This window comes from Dreissena polymorpha, chromosome 7 (genome assembly GCF_020536995.1).
Source record: "Dreissena polymorpha isolate Duluth1 chromosome 7, UMN_Dpol_1.0, whole genome shotgun sequence".
NCBI classification, from domain to species: Eukaryota; Metazoa; Mollusca; class Bivalvia; order Myida; family Dreissenidae; genus Dreissena; species Dreissena polymorpha.
Window position 1 is genome coordinate 59,527,256 of NC_068361.1, and position 27,409 is coordinate 59,554,664.

At 33.6% G+C, this 27,409-nt stretch overlaps 1 protein-coding gene across 2 annotated transcripts; it reads left to right on the top strand.

Moving 5' to 3' along the window:
• The first annotated feature begins 1,279 nt into the window (after positions 1-1,279).
• On the top strand, positions 1,280-16,843 carry LOC127838604 (uncharacterized). Of its 2 annotated transcripts, none has more exons than XM_052366433.1 (6): positions 1,280-1,415; positions 7,093-8,017; positions 8,713-9,275; positions 9,398-9,556; positions 11,454-11,886; positions 12,625-16,843. In XM_052366433.1, the coding sequence occupies exons 2-6, from the start codon at positions 7,186-7,188 to the stop codon at positions 15,555-15,557; spliced, it is 4,920 nt and encodes a 1,639-aa protein (XP_052222393.1). In that variant the 5' UTR covers positions 1,280-1,415; positions 7,093-7,185; the 3' UTR covers positions 15,558-16,843. The 2 variants fall into 2 exon arrangements, with proteins under 2 accessions (XP_052222393.1, XP_052222394.1); XM_052366434.1 differs by having other exon boundaries at positions 9,398-9,442.
• Positions 16,844-27,409: the final 10,566 nt, after the last annotated feature.

The window sequence follows — 27,409 nt, forward strand, 5'->3', positions numbered from 1 at the left end:
CAAATCAAGGAAGCTAAAACTGTTTTATAATATTCTTCACAATAAGATCATGGATCAAGCGGAGCTAACTTACATGAAATGTTGCGCTTAATCGCAGAGAATGAAAATGTTGGCTGCATATTGACACATAATAACAATCCATTCGCCACCATAAAGATCAATCTCTTATTTATAGAGGTCTAATAGCTTTCTAAATTAGTGTTGATGGTTTTATTCAGTGCCGTTTGGATCCTTTCATGTTTGCGATTAACGGTTAAATGTTTTTTTTTTGTACCAAGTGCCATTGTTTGGAGACTAGAAAACAACATTTAAATCGCGCCTCCTGTCTCGACCCCTAGTGGATTCCTAGGGGATAAGCGTACTGCATAAATGAACAGTTTCAAACACAAATATAGCGATATTATTAAACATGGTTAAACATGTAGTTATCAGCCAGTCTTCACTGGATTGCAACTGTTTCCCTTGATAAACCGTTTAAACCAAGTTCTGGTGACAACAACCAAACGGGTTTTTGATTTTTTTTAAATTTGTATATAGAACTTTAACTAACAATTTGTGTATAAAGCCATATTTTCCACGAAAAGTAAGTCACCTACACGATTCGATACGCGTGTTAAGAATGTTCTAAAAATACTATGTTTTTGCAGTGGATCACACACGTACAAAATATGACAACAATGTCATCTGCAAAGACGTGTATATCAGAAATTTGCACTTTTTATGAATGCTAACCTGTTTTGTTTTTGTTATTGAAATGTATAACTTCCCTTTCTCGTCTATTACAAAATTATCCGAATTAAATACAACGTAATTTCCTTTTATTGATTATGTTCTAGGCTTAGGTTTGTGGTCTTTGTTATAATTTACTGAACTGTATTATTGTTGATTATATATGACAACATTGAGGAACGGCTCATATGGTCAGATTCGTAGTTAAAGCAACATTTGCCTTGATGTGTCTAAAATGAAATTTGTCGCCCATAAACTATGACACTTTTACAAATACCGTCCACTAATCTGCTAAATTAAGAAATAAACAGCGTCAAGTCATACATTTGTGTTTTTTTAATTTAACTTGTAAAAAGCCAACGTAAATTATGCTTAAATTTATACTTAAAAATGTTTCTTTGCAATAAAGCACATACAGCTCAGTTTGTCAACAAAACTCAGATTAAAACGTTTTATCATGTGAGATTGTTTGAACCCTATGATCTAATCGCTTTTTATATCACATGATGAGATAAACTAATATTTTGGTTTCCCGGCGTTTAGTAATTCCCGATAACGGATTGTTTTCGTGGTAGATTATATTTTTCAAACGTTGAATTTAAATAAACTGATACAAAATACTAGTCAGAGTGTATTACAGAGGGTCGTGAAATTGGTTACGGTCTACATAATGCTGACCCTTAAAGGTGAGACATTAATTTTAATGTACCCAAAATTCTTCTTTAAATACGCAAATGCAAGTACTTGAAATTAAATGAGATGATTTTTTTCTACAGCTTTGCAGCTTCAATGTCATTGCTATCAAGCCGCAATAATTTTAGAAAGTATTTTCTATTGAACATACTTGTTTAAACGTTTGCTGACATATTTTTTTGTATTCAGCAGAACTGATATTTTTCGTGTTTTTAATTTGTTTAAGACATTTCATGTTGCAAAATGATAGCTCTGTATTGCGCGAATCATAGTCTAAATGGCGACATTGTTTGGCTAGATAGTTTACAATATGTCGTTCGATGTAGGTGGCATTAGACTCCGTTTCGATCCTTAGATTGTTAAAATTATAGCTAATGTCCAACCTGTGTTATAATTTACACAATCTTAAAGTATTTTCTGAATTGCATCTGTGTATGAAATACAGGAAATGCTATGAAATTCGAGCTGAGTGCGACATGTACATTGTACAGTATCGGCACGACATTGGGACGATCTCACGAAACATTTATAAATGAGGAAAAACTATCTAGGAATATATAGTATTTTAATGTCACATATTATTAGTTACAAGTTTTCTCAGCTCCCGATTTACGTTCTCTATGAACAACATTCCTAAAACTAGACACCATGATCCTTAATTAATTTTAGATGAGCGTAAAATGTGGTCATACGTAGTCCCATATTGTCATCAGTGAAACTAAACAACACAATTTAACAGTACAGTATTTTTGGTTGATTACTTATCGACTTGTTAGGCAAATTGTACACGTTAGCATGGTAAGAAAATAATAGCGATAGTAAATGAACATTGTTTTTTTTATATCAAACAAATGAATTTTGATCTCGTTAAATGAAAAAAATGTATGATAAATGATACTCAGAATTCGTATGGAAAATTGTGTGCTCGTGCTTATTGCATTTAATAAAAATAATACAATTTGAGAAATTAAAACATTTTGCTATTTGTTTACACAATAGAACATTATATATGATTATCCAATAGAGATAAAGTTATTATAAACGTGTACTAATAAATAAGCCTTAAAGGGAACTTTTCACGGTTTGGTAAATTGACAAAATTGAAAAAAGTTGTTTCAGACTCGCAAATTTTCGGTTTAGTTATAATATTTGTGAGGAAACAGTATTACTGAACATTTGCCATGGTCTAATATAGCCATTATATGCATCTTTTGACGATTTAAAAACCTAAAAATTATAAAGCGTTGCAACGCGAAACGATTGAATAATTTGGAGAGTTCTGTTGTTGTCGTTTAAATTTGTGAAACTACGAAGATTGCTTATATAAGGTATAAAAAACGCGTCTTAAGTATGCTTGGCAGGATAGCTCAGTTGGGTAATGCGTTTTTACTTCAGGTTCCGGGGGTCACTGGTTCGAGCTCTGCAGCGGGCTACTTTTTTTTTAAATTTTATTTTTGATTTTTTCCTGGAGCTTTTAAAATTTAATGTTTACATTTATCAATATATAGCATTTAATGACAAACTTCAAAACATGCCAAAAGCTGCGAAAAGGCCCCTTTAATAAATGGTTGCAACACGACCATATTTTAATTATGCATTGGGGTATACGAATATTTATTGTAAAAACTCAGCCCCTTGTTATTTTACTAAGACACCCTTCTTTTTGAAGGATTTTGTATTCGCTAGCCAGAATTAATTCACGGGTTTGGAAGTCTGTCACAAGATGTAAATCCGTTTGTTCACAATAATGATATGAACTTTTAGACTAAATAAATTTGATATTATCTATTTGCCCTATAATTTTTGAGAACGAGATCTTCCATTTGTGATTTATTTAAATTATTAGCCAGAAACAAAGTAGAATAAGGACGTGATGCGCGGAGAATATCGTTTCGTAATTACCCTGTTCACAAACTGTGAATTTCAGCATTGAAATTACTTTGCGTGTCGCTTTTGTTGGGTAAATGAAAATGTTGTAAATGAATATATAATAATGGTCATTGCATTTATTTCATATAAATCAATTATAAATACGTTAACAATTAGACTATTTGTAAATACCATGTATTTGCTTTTACATTTATTGCTTTTTAATCAACTATGCAAATTTTAATATCCAGCAGTCGTTATAAAACGTTGTAAGTTTGCATTTCATGAAATCTGAATAACTGCACAATTCTATTGAAAGGCATATCGGAAGAAATCTTTGTCAAAACCACTTTTAGACAGCTACGCGGGAGACTAAACAATAATCATTTAGGAAAATTTACATCGTTATCTTGCTTCTTTTAGAATGTACAAAGAAGTGTTATCGTAGTCCTACCTTGGTCTGGGTTTCTCCCTTTGTTCTCCAAAATAACGATCGCGATTTACTTCAAACTTTCCTTTTTTAAAGTAACTTGTGAAGGTATACTTTTTAACCTGTCTTTTTGGGATATTTTTCTTATGAAACTGATTGTCTAAGAAACTATTTTCAAGAAGCGTTTGATCCTATTGCATGTGCAAAATACTGCACAGCTTTCACATTTTCTATGTGTCATACATTTACGAACCATTGTATACTTTCATTTTACCGTTCCATGTTTGTAGAGTGCTCATTTATTTATATATATATATATATATATATATATATATATATATATATATATATATATATATATATATTATCGATACATCCTTAGCATATATTCATGGTTAAGCGAGTGACAGCCAAGACGGCAAAACATACCAGCGGCAGCAGGCAGGATTACCAATTTGATCTTTCCTAATTTGTATTTGTTTAATGTAGATAATTTTAAGTGGTGTGTTCGTTTTGTTGTAATTCTTTAAATGCATTCGTTATATGTGTGTTTTGAAACTAAATGTATTGATGTTTGTTGAAAAGACACGTAGAAAAAAAACTTGAATAATTAGCGCAAATGGTATTGCTTTTTGTGTCTATGATATGATAAGTAATGGAACACTAACTTAAACAAATCATTAGCTCAGTGACAATAAAAGAGGTTAATAAGGTGGATGCAGTACACTATTTCGAATATCTGACAAATTGCGGTAAAATGACTGCAATATGCTAGTATACCGACATCGGGGACGACATTGCCGAATTGCGTGATCGACCTTGGACCGATGTAAAATCCCGATATAGGACCGGAGTTCACATACATATTGGCGTGATGTCAGGCTGACATTTTCGTTGTGTCGTATTAATAAATCTGTACTCTCATTTTCGTGGATTTTCCGATAGTACATGTATGTTTGTCACTATGTGGGCGTCTGTCAACGCGTATATACATTTAATAATATAAGCTACATGTATCTACAATATAAAATACCATAATGGTGCGCTTAATAATAACATAACTTATTCAATGAACTACGGTAGAGTTTAAACTATTTAAATACGTATCTCTTGATAGTAGATAATGTTGATTGAAAGCCGAACGGAGCACAAAGTTCTTAAGTCAAGCTTTTGTTATCACTCCAAGTCGGTCATCCGGCGTCGCGCGTCGTGCGTTGTAAACGTTTAGCTTGTAACCACTCTTGATGCCAAACGTTTCGCTAAATATTCATTAAAACATATATCTTGATAATATATGTGCCAAGAACGATGCATGTGTGTCAAAACTCTAGTACTAGTTGACCAGGTCAAAACTTAGAAAGACATCGTTACAAATGTCGAAGTCACATTTTTGACTTAATCTTAATCATTATGTAAATCTTGACAGTATCAATTGGATGTTCGAATCTGAGTCGCGTGTGTCCGAAAGCTTATTCACTAGCTAAAATGTTAATACCTTGTTATAATCTAGAACTCAAGTTTATGACTTAATCTTGATGAGACTTTGTCAGATTTTTTTTACAGTATATATACCTATTTCGGTTCTGTGTTCAGTGTGCATAAAACTAAGTCACCAGATTAAATCTGAAAACTTAGTAACCGCTCTAGAAGCCAGATTTATTATTAAATCTTGATAAAACTTTGACAGAATGTTATTTTTTCCCATATGAAAAATAATAAATTTCATAATTTATAAATTTATGAGAAAACAAATTGTCACCAGTCTAGAAGCAATATGTATGAATCAGCATTGATTGAAGTTGCTCAGAATTTTTATTTTGAAAATGTCTAGTCCAAAAATGGATTTTGATCAAGTCAGGGTAAACCGAGGTCAACGAGTCAACTACTAAACATACATTGTAGCAACTTTTTACGCTACCTTTATGGCTCAGTCGTAATACAATTTGGTGAATGCTACGTAACATTTTTGCTTATATATTACAATAACAGTGCTTTAAACATACCCTAAAATGCGTTTGATAAGTTTTACCTCGAGAATATAAACTCATATTACAAGAGGACACTAAGTTTATAAATCCTTTAATTGATTCACGTTAAGGCTAATGGTTAGCGACATATACGCAACACACTTAACAAGCACTGGTTCTATTTATTTCCATTTCACATAATTTGAAAGAGGCTTGGGAAAAGAAACTCATGCTCAAGTTCTCATATGTTTATTTAACGTGTTGACACATTTTCCTGTAAATAAAGTTGTGATTTGCTCGTATCTATTTGTTGAATGTAATCTATAACGGTAGAACTGCTTTTTAATTATTGATATGGAAAACCCCTGTATCGATCGCCGTAAATAGATCTTTATAATAGTCCTGATTTATTGACCTCTAAATATGTGCTTTCAAAGAGACAAAATCAAGCAAATAAATGGATGCTTGATAAATAAATAATTAAATAAATTAATTGAATCAAACATTTCGTTTAACTAGTTTTGATTAAAGATTTCATTATATTTGACATTATGCATGTTATACACTAATGAAACTTGATTTAATTGTATAACTTATATTCAACGTATTACTAAATAAATCTAAAGAAGTTGTATTTTTGGTATTATTTTTTTTTAATTTCTTAATTTCGGACTTGCTGTAATTAACTGTTTACACAAACTGGATAACATTTTCTTAAATTCTAAGATAGCCTTTGACTGTATTTTGTTCTATTTACCCTTGAGCATGCGTTACTTGGCTTTAACTTTTTCTTGATAGTTATAAGTAAAGTATCTTTTCTGTAACAAAAACATTAATTTGTTTAGCGATCAAGGACCACACAGACCCCTTAATGTGAACAGTCAATCCATGTTAGGAAGCCAGTGTAGTCATCAACGATACAGTAACTTATTGTATCGATTTATACAAACGCATTGTTGAGTACAGTATGTAATTTTTAAAATGAAATATATTCTATGAAACATATGTACTTGAAAACAAACCAATAAAACAGACATACATTCCACGTCGTTTAGCAAAACAAATGGGCATATAAAAACGCGAATAATGATCTTTTTAAGCACTTCTTGTATATTTATTAACTTGTTGTCTCTAAGGACATTGATAAATCTTATCATTCAATGAACATCATTCAGATAGCAACATTTAATATCACGACATTGTTCCGGAAAATCATCCTGCTCTTTGAATAGATGGACTGGATTTAGATTATTTTTATAAATAATTTACTCAATACTAAGTAAAACGATAGAGAACACGTGAATTATATGTAGTTTACATATGCGTATACATATATTTTACTAAACAATGTATTATGATAAAAGTTGGAACCTATATGACAACATTATTGTTTATGTTTTACAGAGAACTATCTGACCTTTCAGAAGCGGAAGTTCACATACCGGTTTATTATGAAATTAATAGAATGGATTATTAAACAACATTCTTAAGAGCAAAATGGGGGCGGTACTTTGTCAAAGTTGTAAACAGAAACGAAATAATAAATATGACAATAACGCATATAAAGGCAGATATCGTCTTGTGGCTAACGAAGAAACTGAATCTGATAATACAGAGGATGAAAGAAATAATGACGTTGGTGTTATTGGAGAAAATAGTGTAATTGACTTTCGCAATGATGTCAAAGTTGAATCGATAAGACATACAGCTGACATAATAAATACAAGAGAAATAAGATTTTCAGCAATTGTCAGAAAGGAAGGTGTAGAAAATTATGCATCTAAGGTCAAAACAACAAATGTATCAGAAGCCGCACAGCCTGTGGAAAAACGTGATTTTAAGCAGACTTTTCTTAAATGGAAAAATTATCTTGAAGCCAAGACAAATGAACTTGTGTCCATGCATGGCACATCCAATGGTGCGATTGAAGCCGAGGAGACCATAGAAAAAGGTCAATATGAACTCGAAGGTGACCCAGTCCAAGAAAGAGGGAGCTTATTGGCAAACGCTGACGATGCTTTACATAATGATTCTGTACTAACAGTTAACGCAGCATTCAGCACCTACGCAAACGTAAGCAAACTACAAAACAATGAGCATTGTGGAAGTTACTACGAAACTACTATAACTGGTAATCAGGAGATCGAAGACTGCAAATTAACAATAGACATGGGCAAACTGGCAGATACTGTCGATTGCGAATGTGATAATGACGTGACAACAATTAAATTGAACCATGAGGCTGAATACGATACAGAGAACCGCTTTCCCGGCCCTGTCGAAGGTGAACTTGGTGTTAAGACAAATTCTGCAGAAGAGAAAAACGATGGTATGTTTTCAAAACTGCTTTCACACAACAGCTATTTTTACGAAATCATGGTTACGACAAGAAGTTATAGACATGTTACACAAAATAATAACGTGTTGTGTAACTAAATATGTAGTTAACGTATATAAATCTTATTGAAACACTGTGTGTTTCGCATGCGCATAACAGTTTTGAACGAGATAAAGTCTTAATAAATAAAAAAGTAATTACACAGAATTAGTTCCGGATAGTACCAACATTGCCATGACACAATTTTAATTTGATCCTGTCGGTTCCTCAATTTTTTGCTGTCTTCTAGTATGAATTTCGAGACAAAAAGATCATACTAAATAGAGTTGTTGTTGAAACAAGCTGTTTGATTTCTGGGTGTAGCATAGTAGTCAATTGTATACGATGTAACAGGAATAAGAGTTTACAAGCCTGCACTGTGTAATGCAGAAAGGTATTACGCGTTTTTGTATTTTTGATAAAGTAGACTCGTATAACAACAATATGAGAAGCTCGACAATATGCAAACATATCATTATTTCATTAATAAACCTGGTTACTATGTATGCGTGTTAAGGACATAATTATGTTCTCAATTTAGATACAATATGGAGTGTTTTTCTTTAATATGTATTCATAATACATTATGACTGATGTCATATTATGTTAGACTTGAACGTGTTTAAGTCCATGTCTTACTTTTTCAGCAAAGTTCGACTTAAATTTACTAAGTTCTAAGACGCAAGGCTACCCAACTGTTTCAACTGACAAAGAAATTAACAACTGGTTCAAGGCCTGTATAGCAATTAACATCACGAAGGTTGGACTGACTAACTTTGTTAAAACAGAGATGCAAAAGGTACATGTATCTGTTGGAAAGAGTTGTGGAATTTGCTCCATCGAAAATGTAATGTCATGCCCTACCTCGGGTCTGTGTAAAAAGAAAAAGGGAATTAAATGCACATTCCACCAAACGAAATCTTACCGGCAATGTCACACATGTGAACAAGTGAAACAAAAGATAACATCTCTGCACAGATTTCAAGGTCCTTCGTGGAAGAACACAAAACCAGAACTTTGGATTTCGGACGAGTGGGAAATAGCAAAGTGCTTTCTTCCTCCTGATGGATATAATCATGTAATGTGTATTCAAAAATCAGATTTCAATGGAGTAATAAGTGTCATATTAAACTGCAAATATTTCGAAACATGTCTCTCCTCCACGTGTCTGTCACCACCACCACCTGACAAAGAATGTTTTTTAGAACAGGTAAAGTAACAACAACATATATATCATTTATTCATATTATTGATGAACATTATTTACCGTTTTAATTTTAAAAGTTTAATTATCAAAATTACTATTACAATCAGTATTTATATGCTCTTTAGGTTCGTCAGATTGGCCGCGACCTGCGTCACATTGCTGACTGCAAGGTAACAGACGCTCATCTTCTGATCATTTTCCAAACACTTACCACGCTACTGACGGATCCGGTCTATTTAGCACATGATCAATGTGCGATTAAAGCTCTCAGAAGACTAACAGATGTAGGTTTTCAAGTGTGTTATCATGCTACTCTTACGGTGATTTTTGTGGTTATATTTTATAGGAATGGAAAATGGAAACGGTTTAATGGAAACCGTATAATGTAGACTTTAGTGAAGAGTATAACTCGTGAAATGCCTGTACGTGATTTATTGCGTATCGTCGACAATGTCATAGGGCAACTTTGCGTTTATTTTCTGTGTTACAAATTCATGGATTTATATAATTAACTTATTTAACATACACATTTTTTTATCTCAATGTTGATTATTAAGATTACTATTTAACCATGAGCTTAGTATGAATATGACCATGCGTTCTAAAACTAGGTCACCATGTCAAATCTATGTAAACCTGTTTACCACTCTAAAGATTACATTTATGACTAAATCTTTACGAAATTTGTTTACAATATTTAAATGTTCTGAGCTTGAATCTGGTTCGCGTGAGCCTAAATTAAGGTGGCCACGAGAAATCTTACAAAATTCTAGTTACCACTGAGGATTACATATATGACTAAATTTTGATGAAACGTTGTCAGAATATTCATCTTTGCAATATTTAGGTTGATGCTGACTCGGCGATACGTGCGTCAAAAATAATTCATCAGGTTAAATCTGATAAAAACCGAGTAACTACTCTAGAGGCAACATTTATGAAAACCTAAAGAAGCATGGTTAGAATGATTATCTTCATACAATCTAGAATTACTTCGAATCTAGGTTACGTGTGTCATAAAAACTGTCTAGTTCCGACTGACCTTTTTACGTTACCAATCAAATTGGTAGTTTCCTAAATACGCTTTATTCATACTATTGCATGCACTATTAACTATTATTATTTTTAATCATATAGATTATTTATCAGCTTAGCGCCGATGTTTTGTGTGTAAAGGGCAAATCATGAATTAGAGGTTCAAAACCAATAAATATCTTTAGAAAGACAATGGGCATTCGAATTATAATTGAGATGGCATACTCGTTATAGAATATTAGAAGACACATGTTATCACTTAGTTTCTCAACCCTTATAATATACTTTATATTTTGATCGTCGGTAGTAGTTTAACAAATAGTGTATACGTGGAGGAAAACATTGGAATGTACTACGAGTATTGTTTAAGACTTCCGTTTTACATATGCAGAAATTCGAATATTTTTAAATTAAATACATTTTTCTGGCGAAGTAGATAACAAGCGCTTTTCAATTCATATTTTATAAAATGCAACAAACACTGGAACAAGGGTATAAATGAAATGTACATACAACCACCTTTTTTTTTACTGAAGTGCGTTAATTGCTAAAGCGTGAGTTTGGAGACCGATTAGGTCGTTTAATAATCGTGGTATCGCACGAACAACAATCGTTAATGTATTATTGCAGCTACATAAATATATGTGCGAGAAATACGAATATACATTGTTGTTGACATCTGTCTATTATATATCTTTGGAGTGTCTTTTTAAGTACATACTTAATTTGCATTTGTGTCTCATACGCTGTACGTCGTTAGAATATAGATATTTGGTTACACATATATGCCTAAACAATATATACATACATTTCCCGATTTTATTATGCATGTATGCTTTGTAACAAACATAAGTCCCGCATGTCATATAAATAGTATTAGCGACTATAATCAACTGAAAATCAGTCCCTTGATTTAAAGAACAAAATATTGTTATACTAACTAACAAATTATATTGATACATATTGAAAAGAACTGATTGTTGAACCCATACAAACAAAACCAGTTTTTAACGTTATAAATGCATGTTTATATTGTTTCGTATAAGGTTATTTCAGATTCAAAAATGATTTATATATGAATACAATTTCGCAATTGATCAATGCTAATATCACACTAGTACAACTGTTTTCCCTGATTAAATATAGCTGGAGAATGATCGTATCCCCCTATGTGAATATGGAGAACTAATGAAAGCTGTTAGAGAAGCCTTTACGCAAGCAGAAAAATTAGGTACACACTTTGCGACATCCAACAATATCATAGAAGAGGGATGTCGAAAAATAGAAGACGCTATATGCGTGATGGAACGAAAAACACATGACAGCGTGATTCAAATTGACAAGCATACACGAGACGGTGTTAGACTTATTTGTGATAGGACGCAAATCGTTAAACGAGAGCTAGAAGATCAGGCACACAATGCCCAATACATTATATCAGAAAAGACGAGGAAAGCAACAACAGAGATAGACATGAAGACAAATGATGGCATGAAGAAACTAGTAACTGGCATGGGGTGTGTATTGCAAGCAGAGGCTGGGACAAATGACGAAATTCAATACGAACGTGGCGTAAAAGGTTTGTTAATCGAATTTTGTTACGGTATTTTTCAGACAAGTTCATACTGTACAACGGTAACTATAATTCTGATAAATATAAACAAGCACGAAAGCGGGAATATTTTAATTCATGTTAATGCAAGGAAAATTGATGGGGAATTTTTAAGTTGTTCTAAGTAATGATTTTTCATTAATTTTTAATTAAAGAATATCCAATTTAATTAAAGGATAAAGAGCACATGTTAGCACATATATGGTGATATTAACTTCTGTTCAACCACAGAAACACATGTGAAAACCGTTTATGTTGATTGTCGAGATGATAAATACCGCTTCAATGCAAAGTACTATGAATTTGTCTTTTTTCGACAAATATACAACTTAAAATTTGCTAAGGATCACTTTTTATTTTCACATAATCTTCATTTTAATTTAATTTGTTATTTTGCAGGTAATTATTGGATATATTCCCGTAGTATATTACAATTGACAAACATGTAAATCGCTTTTGAGAACTTAAATTGTGGTTTCGTTTCCACAAATAGTGCAAAAGTGCATCTTTAACCATTGTTGTTCTTGATTGTTCATGTGTTTCCATCTGATCGGTAACTTAACATATGTATAGATGATCATTTGTGTACATGCTATAAATAAAATCACATGTATGTTTGTTAAAATAATTATTATCTGTTAGTGTGTAATTGTTAAACTATAGATTGCGAAAGTATATCAATACATTGTGTATTAATCATTTCAGAAATGCTCCAATGTCTGAAGCCCCTATACGAACGACGGCTAAGTTATTTGACAGAATCGCCATTAGATGATTGCGTTAATAAAAGATTAGTTGATTATTATATGCAACCAAATGTGCAGCTGATGGCAATCGACCATGGGTCGTTTAAAAAAACCAGTAACCAAATTACTAAATACAAAGATTTGTTTTTTACAAATGGCCATTTAAACAGACAGACATTTATGCAAGGCGAGGCAGGGACAGGAAAAACATGCTTTCTTGCCAAATTAGTTCTGGACTGGTGTAACATGAAAACAACAGTAACAATAAGAGAACCGTTGTCGACGGAAGACTCCGTGGTTGAAGATTCTGTTACTCGAAAAGAACCAGCTATGTTTTTCGACGATCTAACAACTCTATATGATTTTAAGTTCGTATTTTATATGAAATTGAGGGACTGTGTTTATCAGCATGATGTTTCTGAGATGATTAAAGAACAACTACTGGATGCAATATACAGTAAGGAAGATCGTGAGGAGGCGTATAAACTCCTGAATGTTATCATGAAGCGCGAACTTTGCTTGATACTCCTTGATGGTCTAGATGAATTTAAGTACCCTGCAGGCATTCATGCTCTACCTACGTTGGTAGCCTCTTACAGCCGGTGTACTTTGTTTATTACAACTCGACCATGGACATTGGTTGAAGGCAAGATAAAATACTCTGAGATCGAGCACTTGCTGCAGTTGGAAGGGATACATGATCCATTCGAACAGATTAAGATTATCATTGGGTGTATGGTCGATAAGGACAATTTGAACGCTAAACATTGTGAATTTATATCGTACATACGGGAAAAGAACCTCGTCGAATTAATGGACTCACCCATGATGCTCTCATTGATTGTAGATTTGTGGGCGGAAGGAGCAAGGCGGAAAAGGTCTACGTGTGAAATATACAGTCTTTTGTTAGAGAGCCTTCTGAAAAAAGCGAACAGTGAACATGGACAATTTCTTCAACCGCCGTTTCCGTGTTTTACAGAGACAAACTACATTAAACCCAATTTGAACCACGTACAAAGCATTGCTGAGGCGGCATTTTGTCTGTTATTTACAGATAAAAGAGAAAATCCTCAACTGTTTGGCATAACAGAAATGACAAAATATAATTTGGAAGAACACGAAGACTTTGCACTAAGGACTGGCTTTTTGTCTGTAACAAAAACGGGATCCTTAATACGAGCGTCGACCGTGTTCTCATTTATCCATAAGGGCATACAAGAATTCCTGGCAGCTTGCCATATCGCCTGCAATACACATGCCACGGATGATATCATAACCAAATATCTTAAACGATATGAAGATGCCTTCCTCGATTTTTCACAAGTATTCATCTTTCTGTGCGGACTTAACATCTCGGCGGCGAATGAACTTTCATATTTGATGAATAATTGTGCCGTTAAGCATTATCCGAAAGGTAATATTTTTCAGAGAATCATAATATCTGGATTCAGAGAAGCTGTATCTAACAAACAGAAGGGTATATTTTTGCACCTAAGTCGCTTTGACTTTGATGAATCAAACTGGATAGAGTTGCTCTTTATCTGGTTGATGAAATCAGCAACTGTAATATCATTTAATGTGACACATGGGGTGTCCAAGTATCTTTCAATATACTCTAAAAACTCATCGTCTACACTTCGGAAGGAAATTTTAAATGATTTGAGTTGTCCACCTTCAAGTCGGCCAGATTCATCCACATTTCTCAAACAGGCACCGACCCATGGACGCATTGACTCGTTAGATCTCCTTATGAGATTACAAATTCCAATTTCCCACGACAACTATAAGACCCTGAAAGATATTGCAATTAAGTGCCGTTGGGAAGAACTGGACTTATCCTTGTTCGAATCATTAGAATCAATCAATATAAGCAAAGACGTTAATTTGCTACCGGAACAACTCCGTATCAATACACTTAAACGTATTGAATTACAAGATTTCGATTTAACTACTCCGGAAAACTCTCTTGTTCGGACGTGGTGTTTACTAAACGCTGAAGACCCAGCGCAGTGTGTAGACTCTCCGCCAGTGATGCACTCTTTAGAACACATTCGAATGAAATGTGTCAAATTGACCTCAAGCTGGCTACAGAGTCTGTTCAGCGCACTTCTTACTTTTGATCATCGGGTGGCGTGTGATCTTTGGGATTGTGACATATCATCCAGTACGGTAGAATTAGATAGCACTTCATCTACACTAGCCAATATTACAATGGATGTGAACAATTCATTTGAAATACAGTGTCATGTGGATAAAGGAGCAGCTCTGTGGGAGTCTCTTGAAGGTCTGAGCATCAAGAATCTGAGAATTCGTGGCGTTGTCTCATTTCTAATAGTGCATAATGGACAGTTGTTGTCAAAGTTGCTATCGACGCTCACACAAATTGTGACGCTCAGATTGTATTTGCATAACTTTATTGACATAGAAATACCAAAGTCACTGAGGGAGTTGAATTTGTACTTTGAATCCTTGTCTACTAATGAATTACATTATCTGGTGAACAAGATTTCTCACAATACCCAACCGCTTGAATGTAGACTGGAGTTTGCTTGTGCACAAAGAATTTGCAACGAGGTTTACCCTTTTGTTCACATACACGAAATCTCTTCAGATGACTACGTTGTCGTCCAACAGGAACTGACTTCACTACATGACATTGAAGTGAAACGATTTCAAGTATTTGACCGCATATTGTACAACCAAAGAGATAATGCTTACGTCTGGTCTGTACGTGGCAATATTGATACTGATGAGGATCATCACCATGATTATGACATCGACGATGATGCGGTTTTTAAACATTTTTTACAAGAAATCAATGTAGATCTCAAATGTAGTATTTCCATGCGATTTCTGATGAACGGTCCAGCAGGTCGAAAACCGACCCAATGAAGAAATGCAAAATGTTTCGTATAGGATAGTTTTTTACTACACAGGTGTTATCTAGGACAATAGTTGAAGTAACGTTTATTTATTTTTAGGTATAACTAGTTGTGAATGCATGATATATTCTAGTTACTAATCTCTTTATGTTTTATGCCCCCGGTAGGGTGGCATATAGCAGTTGAACTGTCCGTCAGTCAGTATGTCAGTATGTGTGTATGTCAATCTGTCCGTCCGTCCGAAAACAAACTTTAACGTTGGCCATAACTTTTGCATTATTGAAGATAGAAACTTGATATTTGGAATGCATGTGTATCCCATGAAGCTGCACATTTTGAGTGGTGGAAGTTCACGGTCAAGGTCATCCTTAAAGGTCAAAGGTAATTTTTTTTTATTTCAAAGCGGCGCAATAGGGGGCATTGTGTTTCTGACGAACACATCTCTTGTTTAATGTATGTTCTTATTGTTTTTTGTTAAACAACGCTGATAACACTTTGAAGATAATGATAATGATGATAATAATTCTGATACTAGTGATAATGCTGATAATGATAATGATGACGACGATGAATACGATTACGATGACACTGCTGCTACTGCTGCTGCTGGTGATGATGATGATAATGATGGTGACGATTTGTGTATAAATTTACCCTAGAGAACAAAGTATTTATGCATTCAAATGTTGAATCGAATATTATATTCAATGCGATTAATACGGCCATATACATTGATTATATTATGTCATGGTTATATCGTTTAGATATATATATTGTATTACACAAAAACTATTATTCATTGAATGTGTAATGTTATGTTGAATGATATGTTTCTGGTCATATTATATATTCATGCAATAATCTTTAGGATTCCATCAATTTAATCAGAAGTACAAAAGAAAATAATACATTATTATCAATTTGTTTATACTCTATTTCTAACAGTCTGCTGTATTTGACTCCATGGCTATTTTTTATTAACCCGTGAAACACATGGGTAATACATACATTGAAATATATCATCATGTAGCCAGTTATGCGTTGGACCATTGTCATTATTTTAATTAACCTTGTGCAATTATATCGTGTGTAGGGTTTGTGATTTTGTTTCGATATTTACTCACCTCGTTTACCATGTCATAAGTTTTTAACTCTAATATATATGTGATACCATTTCAGATAACATTTCATATGAGCAATAGAGCAGAATGAACAGAGCAAACAAGCAGATAATGTGACATTTTGGTTTTGTTTATACTTAAGATTAATTTCAGAATAAACTTTTTTCCTTTTTAATATTGTTAAATAATTATAACTGTGCAATCGAACCATTTTGAGTTTCTTTTACTTGATTTAACATTGTTGCACATGAATAAAGACCAAATTTAATTGCAATTATCAAATGGATGCACAGCCGGTTTTCGTTTACATATGCAAATGTATTTAACTTAAGAATAGCTACAACAACATGAAACACGTTATTTATTTCCTTACAACTGCATGTCTTAAAAAAGACTACCTCTTTTTTACTCCTGGCAAATTTGAAATTGTGATCACTAGTCCTACAAGAATGCTTGCAATGCTTAGAATATTGCACTCCTCACCTAATATTACTTATGCACAATATTTAACAGAGTTTTTCAATTGCTTTTGCTAAGCTTTTGAATTGTGTGTTCCAACTATTTTTCGCTTTATTAAATATTATGTAACAAAAACTGTCTTTTTACGGTCTGTATCTGTAAGAAAGTTTTTTTTGATGCGTGCATTTATTTTGAACAAACGTTTGCACGAGTTTTAGTTGGGTATTGTGAAGTAACTTTAACAGTTATACGTTAGTATAGGTAATTATGCAAACTCACAATTAAGCTTTCTTTGAATTTCTTATTTCAAAAAGGCAGTGAATACTACCGAACTTATGCCGGACCTGTTAAGAACACAACGTACGCAAAAAGTAATATTATATGCTGGTAGGTATATGTCTGCTAATAAATCTTAACATACTATTAATGTGCCAAGGGTTTGTGCATTACTTTCATAAGATGCCAGAGTTCAAGTACGATGTTCTAGCGCAAAATAAGGTTTTATGGTTAGGAATAAAGACCTTCAGGGGCATTCCAAAGAGATAGTACCACAGTAATATTCACTGGTGTTGTATCAGAGGCATGTCTGTTATACATCGCATAATGATGGTTTCTTTTTTCCTTATTGAAACCTTTATTGTATGTATATGATGAGTTGAAAGAAACCCATCGAGTAGCGCAAACATGCATACAATTCGCCGATGAAAAAGCAAGTAAAGCAATACTTGATTGATATTGACTATAATGTTAAAGCTTATAATATCTAACAGTTTTAAAACACTGATTATTAAGGAGATTTGTGAGGACGATAATTGAGTTGATTAAAAGATATGATAAACATGATAAATTTGGATGTCATGACAAATGGCGTCATGCACGTAGCAGAATTGTAAAAACATACATGCTGCTAATATTGGACCGGTCTCAAAACCACAAAATATGATGTTACTGGAACATGTAGTACACGTAGTTTACAGTATATATTTATCAGTTTCATGAAACGGCTATAACTTTTAGAAGGTGTTTACAAACTTAAAGCGGGTTTGGATATAAAAAACTATTTTATTATGTTAAGCACGAAGGACTTTTCCACAACATTCATGGTAAGAACTATTGTTGTTACCTTAATAACCATAAATAATTAGTTTCCTGTTTCTTAATCTAGAAAAAGTATTTTAACAAAATGTGCACAATGTACACGCATGATTCAACCGTTTGTCAGACGCATAATGTAGGATCATCGTGAGTCTGAGCAATACAATAGATCGTCACCTTAGTGCAAAACAGTGATAAGTCCATATTTCAAAATTTTACAGGAGAGTAAAAAAACTGATTTTAATAAAAGATTGAGCTTTGATTTTAACACTGTTAACATTTTTATACAGTTTTTAAACTGAAAATATATTAGATAAAATGTTTTTCAGTATATTGCTACCAAGTTATATTATATTTGATGAATTTGCACATAACTTCTTTTGACACTGAAATATTTTTAGTGCGATACTGTAACAAGTGCACTTATTACTATATTGCACTGGACATTCTTTGTGCAATAACTGAATAAGATAAGTTATTATGGTTAAAAATCAAACAATTTACTGATTTTGTTGTAAAACCAAGAATAAAATGTTTAAGGATATTGAAAACAAAATAATGTTTACACCAATATTGATATAGGAAGAAAAATTATGAGCACTGGGGTTCTGCCATGGATAGCATTATGAATCTTTTTAAGATGAAATAAATAATTTTTCATTTTAAAGAAACATCTTACATATTCATGGAAAAAAAACAACATGGTTTGCTGGATAATTTATTAATCAACTTTAATCAATAATATTACATTGGTATTTCATTTAACATAATTATATTTGTAACAACATGCATCTACATTTAATAATTTTGTAAACTTCAGAAAATATAATTTCATTGGAACAGGCACAAATTGAGGAGTATGACAACATCACCATACATTGATACAGTATACTTCAGCTAATATTATTTAATGTGAGTTAAATACAATATGTCAAATTTGAATGACAAAAAGTTTAACCAATTAGACAAACAAGACATCTTTTACTACATGGCTTTTTCTTCTATATTGATGGATCATTACAATATCATGGCTTCAACTTGGCTGAAGTTGACAGTACTATCATCTTAAATTTTACTGTCACACTCCCAGTATATAAGTATTGATATATAAAAAAAGGCTACTGATAAGCCCACATACACTTAAAGGGACTTTTAATAAAACTGGAGAATTTTGTTGCACCGTTTAACTCTAAGTAGATAAAAGTTCAAGTTTTCTTCTTAAATTTTGTTGCAAAATACCATGATATCTTACAAAACACGACAGGAAACAAGAAATATCTTTTTAAAAGATGTACGGCGTTGAATGTGGTTGGAGTTTGTGAAAGATAAAGAGTTCAATGAATGAGATAAAGGATAACGAATGTCTTTTTCTGTGCAGTTCTTAGCTGCATCACACGCAGTACGGGATGTTATGCGGAGTTTTAGCGGCTAATTTTACATTATTACATATTGCTGGTCATAAACCTATATTAGATACAAAACAGAAAACCAAAAGAAGAATGGAAGTGAAATTAAAACATATGAGTCAACCGGCCACACGCTTAGTATCCTGCATTTTAAATATTTATACTCACATTCTTCGAACAAACCTGTTTTAGTGGTTTGTCTGGCATTGCTATTTGATTCCATTATTAACAGTATCGAGAATCATCGCGCTCATGCTCAATACATTAGTCAATATGATGGAATAATTCTTGTTTAATTAATCAAAAATAATATTTATCATGGTATTGTTGAAAACACATTAAGAATCTATTATTGACATACCATAATTATATCGCTGAATATCTTCATTGAACATATTTCTGATCTAAAGAAAATTCCAGTTCACCTAGTTCACGCGATAGCGTCTATATTATATAACGATTATTTTACTGGCCGCGAACTCAGGTCAGCACATAAGGTAGTCGTGAAGATGCAGTGATATATGACCTGTAAAATAAACTCTGACATTCACACACACTAGCCGCGAACTGACCCTGATACCTCGCGGGTTGAAATGCAATGCATTAAAGTGAGGCCACGCTTCCACTGCTCTTTATACTTTTACATGTTAACATGTTGACAGGAATATGGAAGTCAGTACTAAATATGAGCACATAGCCTTGAAGTACAAACACATTTGCGCTGGCAATCCTCGGAAAATAAAAGTTGCACGCACAAACTGTATTGATGTCGAGAGTTGAGTGTAAAACTGTTCTATCTATTAAGCCTTTTCATTAGAGATACAATTATTTCATGCAGTAAAACAGTACTACAAAGAGGCGGTCATGTTTCCAATGTTCTGGTGGTATACACAAATCAGCCAATGGAATAAATGAAGTGTATTCATTCGTGTCTAGCCGCGGGAAATTGTTTTTGAATTTTATTGGACACTTACACAGGTCAAGTAAGGTCAAAAGTGACGTTAAACAGCTACGCCGAAAAATACTCCAGCATAAATTTGATCATTATTGTAGCTGAGAGTAAAAACAATAGTAACAATTTGTTTATCACTCACAGCACGAATCTTTGTAGAATGCATGACTAGACTGTTATAATTAGCCTGAGGAATGGTCTGCATTCGCTCTGTAGGAATTGATATTTCACCAAACCCAAATACGGTTAGCAAGATAGTATCTGAACAGGACATGACCGATATGCTATCTAATAAAATACAGGATGACACAGAAGTCGAGTTTGAGGATTTGAAACGCGTAGAAGTCTAGAGGGGAGGAAGAAAACGAAAATTGTTAAATCCAAGAACACGAAAGAAGAGTATAATCATACACAACTGCAGTTCCGAGATTTCTTACAGCATGTTTCTAGGGTGAAGACGCAATATACTGCCATAAGAAATCTAAAAGCCCACTTGCCAAGAAATGAAATATTGATCCATATGGATTTTGCAGAAAATTTCACATGCAGCAACGCCGACAAAGTTCAAAGCGCTTATTGGAACAGCACAGGAGTTACACTGCACCCGGTAGTTGCTTACTATAAAGAATAAGAAAAGCTGAAACACAAGAATTTTATTTTTGTTTCTGATGTCACAAACTATAATTTCACAGTGGTGGTCACGATTTTGAAAAAACTAGTTCCTGACATGAAAGCATCGAGTATGTGTTCTATAATGGAAATGAGTATTAAACAACGGCCAAAGAACTCGATATGAAAAACCTGAATTCTGTTTCGGAAACCATAAAGTTGCATGCGTTATTTGCTGCACACAATCAGTGATATACCGACGAGGTCTCGTGTTACTGGAAAGCCTGTTAAAAGGCAAATACTGTGGACACTGGAAAATAGACACTTTACCAGAAAAACACAATGTAAGTAATGAAGCCAGCACACGGGAATGTTCACTAAAACGGAAGTTGATAGATCATGAAGGAAATTTCGATGAAAACAGAAACAAAGTACAGAAGCTAAACATTCCTGAAATGTGCGCAGACGGAAATGACTCTTCACAAATCGCAGATGAAAATGTGTTGCCCAAAGTCTCAGATGAAAATGAATCCCCATCGATCAAAGCAGTCAAAGACTCAGTGCTCAAGCTAGGCCTAAATTGAAGGCCCCCCGTCCTGCCCCTCCAAACCTCCGCCCTGCCCTTCCTAGGGCCCCCCTCCCCCTGCCCTTTACATTTTTTTATTTTATTTATTTTTACATTAAATTATGATAATTAATAAATCTCTTATTACATTGTTATTAATTTATACCTCATTGTAGACATTATATTTGAATGGTTTTAATAATAATTGGAATAATATATTCTAACAATTATTAATAACATATAAATGAACATGCTGCAGCAACAGGAAGCATTCCAGAAACGCTAGCGCGCTTGAAAGTGCCCTTTTGAAAAAATACTGCGCGCTGAAAGTGCCCTTTTGACTAAAAGCCCCCCTGCCCTTTTCAAATCCTAGCTGGAGCACTGTAAGGCGCATACTATCTTGTAAATTTGGATGATATCGTCTACTCAGGGAAACTTCTCAAGGTTGATGATGATAAACAGGAGGCGACAGTTTTATTCATGGAGGAAACTCAGGGAAAGGAGATTTGAAACTGTTTAAGTGGCCGTTAAGAGATGACGTACAAGACGTTTAATTTGAACAGTTTGAACGTGAAATCCAAAAGCCAACTGCTTGCAGCAAAAGCAAAAGGCAGTTTAAACTCGAAGATGCCGATTAAACGTTTGTTGACACCACTTTCATTAGCCAATTCCTTGCAGCAAATGCAAAAGGCAGTTTAAACTTGAATATGCCAATTGCACGTTTTTTGACACCAGTTTATGTAGTTTGTTTTGTGATAATTGATTTTTTTGAAAAAAAAGTGTCAGGTACGTGGACTCAAAAATAGTTCTAAGAAGTACGTATATATACTACTATAGAACTCATAAATGGTTGTGTTTATTAAATGTGAACGTTTTAATCATAATGTTTGTTATTTGAAAATGTAAACGTATTTGACTTAGTTGTAATTGCATGTTGTCTATAGCGAGATAGACTTCAGCCTTGAGATTTTTATCATTTTCGTCTAAAACATGTGTATCAATGAAGATTCTTATATGCTTATAAAGATTCTTTGAATTGTACGTATGTACGTTTGATGGTCAGGTACGTTAAAAATACAAAGGGTGTTAACGTACTTGATTTTGGCACTGAGATATTATTTTTTCCTTGTAAGAAAATATTAATGATGTTTTGGTAAAAATGTATGTTTGAATTCGATTTTTAAACCAACGTTGTTTAAATGTCATTATATAATCCTTTAAATGATCAACATGATTTAAAGAACACCCCTTTTTTAAACTTTTGATGATTTTTTTAAGTAATTTTAGAAAAATGATGACAACAATTCAAATGATTATCAAAAAACGAAATAACAGTCAGGAATCTGTTTAGCACACATTACCACATATAATGATAAATAATCTGTGCGAGTTTTTTAATGTATTGATGTTTAAAAATGAATATAACGTTACTGACATTGGAATATCAGTGTGTCAATGATTATGCAAATATTATGAAACTCAGATATTTCTAGGTGACCCCGTTGTTATTTTATGTACAGTTTGGTGTTCAGTGTATCAATGATTATGCAAATAAAACTCAGATATTTCTAGGTGACCCCGTTGTTATTTTATGTACAGTTTGGTGTTTAAGTTGATTTAATAAAGTTTATAGTTCAGTTGCTTCTTTTTAATTTTTCAACATTTCTCTGTGTTAATGTCCTTTGAACTGGGATTCAATGCATAAGTTCTAGCTATGATGTCATCATTTGGCCATGATATATTACACTAATATCACTATATTACACCAAATAACTTTGCGGGAAATCAATACTATTTTGGTGCAATAAGTGAACAAGTGCACTTGTGACTTTCTTGCACAATGCAAAGCAGTTTAAATGAAAATAACATTGGTGAAGTAAGTAAACAAGTGCACTTATTTACTTACTGCACCGAACAGAATTATGTGTGTAAATAATACAGTATGGCATTTTCTTAAAAAGTACCAATTAAACTGAAATACCATTCTGATATTTCTTTAGGACATGTATGGTATCTTTTTAGATCATTTTATGCAAAAAAGTCATTTTTGAAAAAAATGTCACTTATCACTGTTTTGCGCTAAGGTGACGAGATAATGTCTTAAGGCAAAACAAAATAATTTGTTTTCACTTTCATCTCCAAAAGGTGATGGGTCGCCAAATATTTTAACTTGCACCAAAGTATTTCACCGCTTTAATAAGGATAGTCAATGTCATAAGTTGTCCAGATGTAGGTGTAATGTATCCTTCTTTCACTGTTTGCCTTATTTTGACGAATCGAATACGAATACGATCGAATTTAGCAGAAGTGATTAGAAAAGAAACCTCGAATACCACAAGATTAAGGTTTGGCACAAAACACAAACGTGTTATGGAAAAAGAAGCAATTGTAAAGGCGTAATGTCAAGGCAACCTCCTGTGTACATACCGACATTCATCAATTAGTATATTGGCAGTGAGAGAAAAATCCGTTCAGTGAATGCTTAATTATTTCCTTTCCTGCTCAGCGAAAGGTTGTAGAACAAACTAAATGACATAACTTAAGGAATTTTAAACAGAACAAACAACGCCATTTTAATTTGACACTCAAATAATATGTAGAAGTTTTGTGTGTTTACATAATTTGATTTAAAATCTCTTTATGGACGATTTTCGTAAACGTTTTGCTTTAATGGACTTTCCTTTATATATGCAATAACCTTAAAGTCTTAACGGGATTGTATGAGTTAGTGTTCATAATTATGCAAAAATTGTACATTTACAGAATCATGATTTGAATTCGAGTATCTGTTCCTCAAAAACCTTTGGCAGCTCATACACATAGATTGGTCTACGCGCAAGAAATATGTTCACACCAAATTAACCACATTTATTTCGAGCGTTGATAACTCAATACACAAGCAGGTGTGTCGGTCGTTATAATATGCAATATTATATTCCATTTTGATCTCAATTACATGAGTGGGTTATTCACACCTCTATGTAAGGACTTTTGACAGTTGCATATCGATTTCACATGTTGATAGATTTAAAAGGATCAAGAGGATGTGTTCTTAACACACGTTTATAAGAAGAAATAAATTGGCGAGTATACTCCCGCTTCCGGTGTTGTCAGACGTGAACGTTTGTCTCAGTGCAAAATAATCTAGTTTTAAAGTGATTTATATGTGTGGATTATCAGATATATCTGGATATATCAAAATAACAAGTGAGTCTCAACGTGAATTAAATGAATTGTGCTAATACCATATAACTTGTTGAATAAAACACTATTTTTTCTACTTTTTCTTTGTGTTGGACGATATAAGGTTGATTAATTCAGGACGTTATCTCGCGCCAAATTAACGGATTAACGGATTGACAACTGATCACTATCTCTTGTCCGCCGGATCGTCACGCATGAATGCATCGCATGTTTATACTACTGCTGCAAAATTGGATAAACGCACACCTTTACTGTTAGATGAAAGCTGTGATCAATAAATTTCGTACACATGGGAGGAAATAAAAAGCGCGAAAAATCACAGAAACGAAAGAAAAGTAGCCCTACGGACCAGAATGAAAAAGGATTAAAGCAGCAACGTCAAGTCTCCAATACAAAAGATGATGTTACTGTAAGTGATATTCTATCACAAACACACTCTGTTCTGTACCCATCAGAAAGTAATAATAACCTGCCTGTATTCGATTCAGAAGTAGCGTCTCACACATCAAATACAATGGCTGAATCTTCTCCCGACAATGAAAATTTTGAAAAATACGTACGAGAACAATTCAATTTTCTTAGGATATCGGTTTCAAACGTTTTTGAAAAACAAAACATTATCACAAAGCGCCTTGATGAATATGAGGTCAGAATGGAGCGCAATGAAAACATGTGTAAAGAACAAAGCAAATCTTTAGATTTTGCCCACAATGAAATTACTGACATTAAGACTAAAAGTACAAAAATGAGTGCACAATGTGAATCCCTACAAAAATCATTGAATGATGCAAATAAAATAATCGAGGACCTTCAACGACGACAATTAGACTTCGAGCGCCAGGCCATTAAAAACAATCTTAGGCTGGTAGGTTACCATGAAAAAGAAGGCGAACATGCGGAAGAAGCTGTGAAAATAGTCCAATCGATATTAGAAACCGACTTTAAACGACCGGATATTGTAGTGGAAAATGCGTACAGTGTAGGAAAAAAACAATCTGGAAAAGTGAGACAAATAGTGTTTAGAGTACGATCATTCAATCATAAACTGGCAATTTTCAGCTCAAAGAAAACAGCTCTAGACACACGAATAATTACATAACGGACGATTTAACTGAATTTGACCGTGAACATAAATCGCAACTGAAACCGATTATCGACCAGGCAATGCGAGAAAAGAAAAACGTGAAATATCGCAACGGTGCGCTTTTCATTGACGGTCAGCGCTACAGGGGATCGATACCAGCAAAATCTCAAAACACGGGCCCAGCGTCACGGATCGAACAAAGTGACTAGGAGGAAGCCCAGCTATATTCTAACATTAATATTCTGACATGGAACATTAACGGATGGACTAACACAAACTGCTTACCGAGAAAGGAAATATTATTCAGATTGAATGCGGATATAATATGCCTGACAGAAACAAAGCTAAGAAAAAATGAAGTACTTCATTTAGAAAATTACACGACTTACTTATTCAACCGAGAATCAGTGAAACAAAAAGCTACATGTGGCTCGGGTGGGGTTGCTATACTCCTGAAAGATACCTTTATGAATGATTACTATGTGACGTGTTTAGACAAGTCTTTTGAATGTATTCTCAGTTTAAAGCTAATAGATAAAATATCGTCTACTGAAACCATCGTAACTGTATGCTACTTACCGCCGGAAGGCTCAGAGCGGGGCCAACATGTTGATGAATTTTTTGACCACCTTACAAGCCTTGTATATCTAAATTCTAATGCAGTTTGTCTTGTGTTCTGAGGAGATATTAATAGTAGAATTTCGGACTTAAACGACACCATAAATAACATAGACAGCATACCCCATAGAAAAGCAATTGATCTTACAAAAAATAAACATGGCGAGTCATTTCTGGAATTCCTACGCGAGGCAAAACTGTGTGTACTAAATGGACGAATTACATCAACAAATGACAATTATACCACTATCTCGACAAAGGGCAAGGCGGTTGTGGATTATGTATTTACCCCACACTCAAACATTGACTTTTTTAAAACATTTGAAGTGCAAACTGTAAAGAACTTATGTGTGAAGTTTTCTATAAAACCGGAATGCTCCATGCCTGACCATTCGGTAATCTATTGTCAACTCGAACGCAAATTAAACATGCCTGTGGACGCCAGGAGTCAAACTATGCATGAAAAGAAGGATAATCCGATTAGCGGCAAACGGTTTAACTATGAATCGATTCCGCCTGACTTCATAGACAGGAACAGATTAGCAATGATGATAGATCAAATACAATGCTGCATTGGCAATCAGAATGATGTGGACTCATTATACCGTTCTTTATGTGACCTATATAAAAATGAACTTATCGAAAAGGTGGACTATAAGTGCATATTGAAAACGCTGAAAAAATCATTTTGAAATAAATCAAAACCGTGGTGGGATAACACTCTCGACGACCTATTCAAACAAGTGAGT

Excerpts from the sequence above, each read along its gene's own strand:
- LOC127838604 (XM_052366433.1), top strand. The coding sequence starts at position 7,186 with ATGGGGGCGGTACTTTGTCAAAGTTGTAAACAGAAACGAAATAATAAA. Across the intron at positions 8,018-8,712 it reads TGCAGAAGAGAAAAACGATG|CAAAGTTCGACTTAAATTTA; the intron begins GTATGTTTTCAA and ends TTACTTTTTCAG. Across the intron at positions 11,887-12,624 it reads ATACGAACGTGGCGTAAAAG|AAATGCTCCAATGTCTGAAG; the intron begins GTTTGTTAATCG and ends TAATCATTTCAG.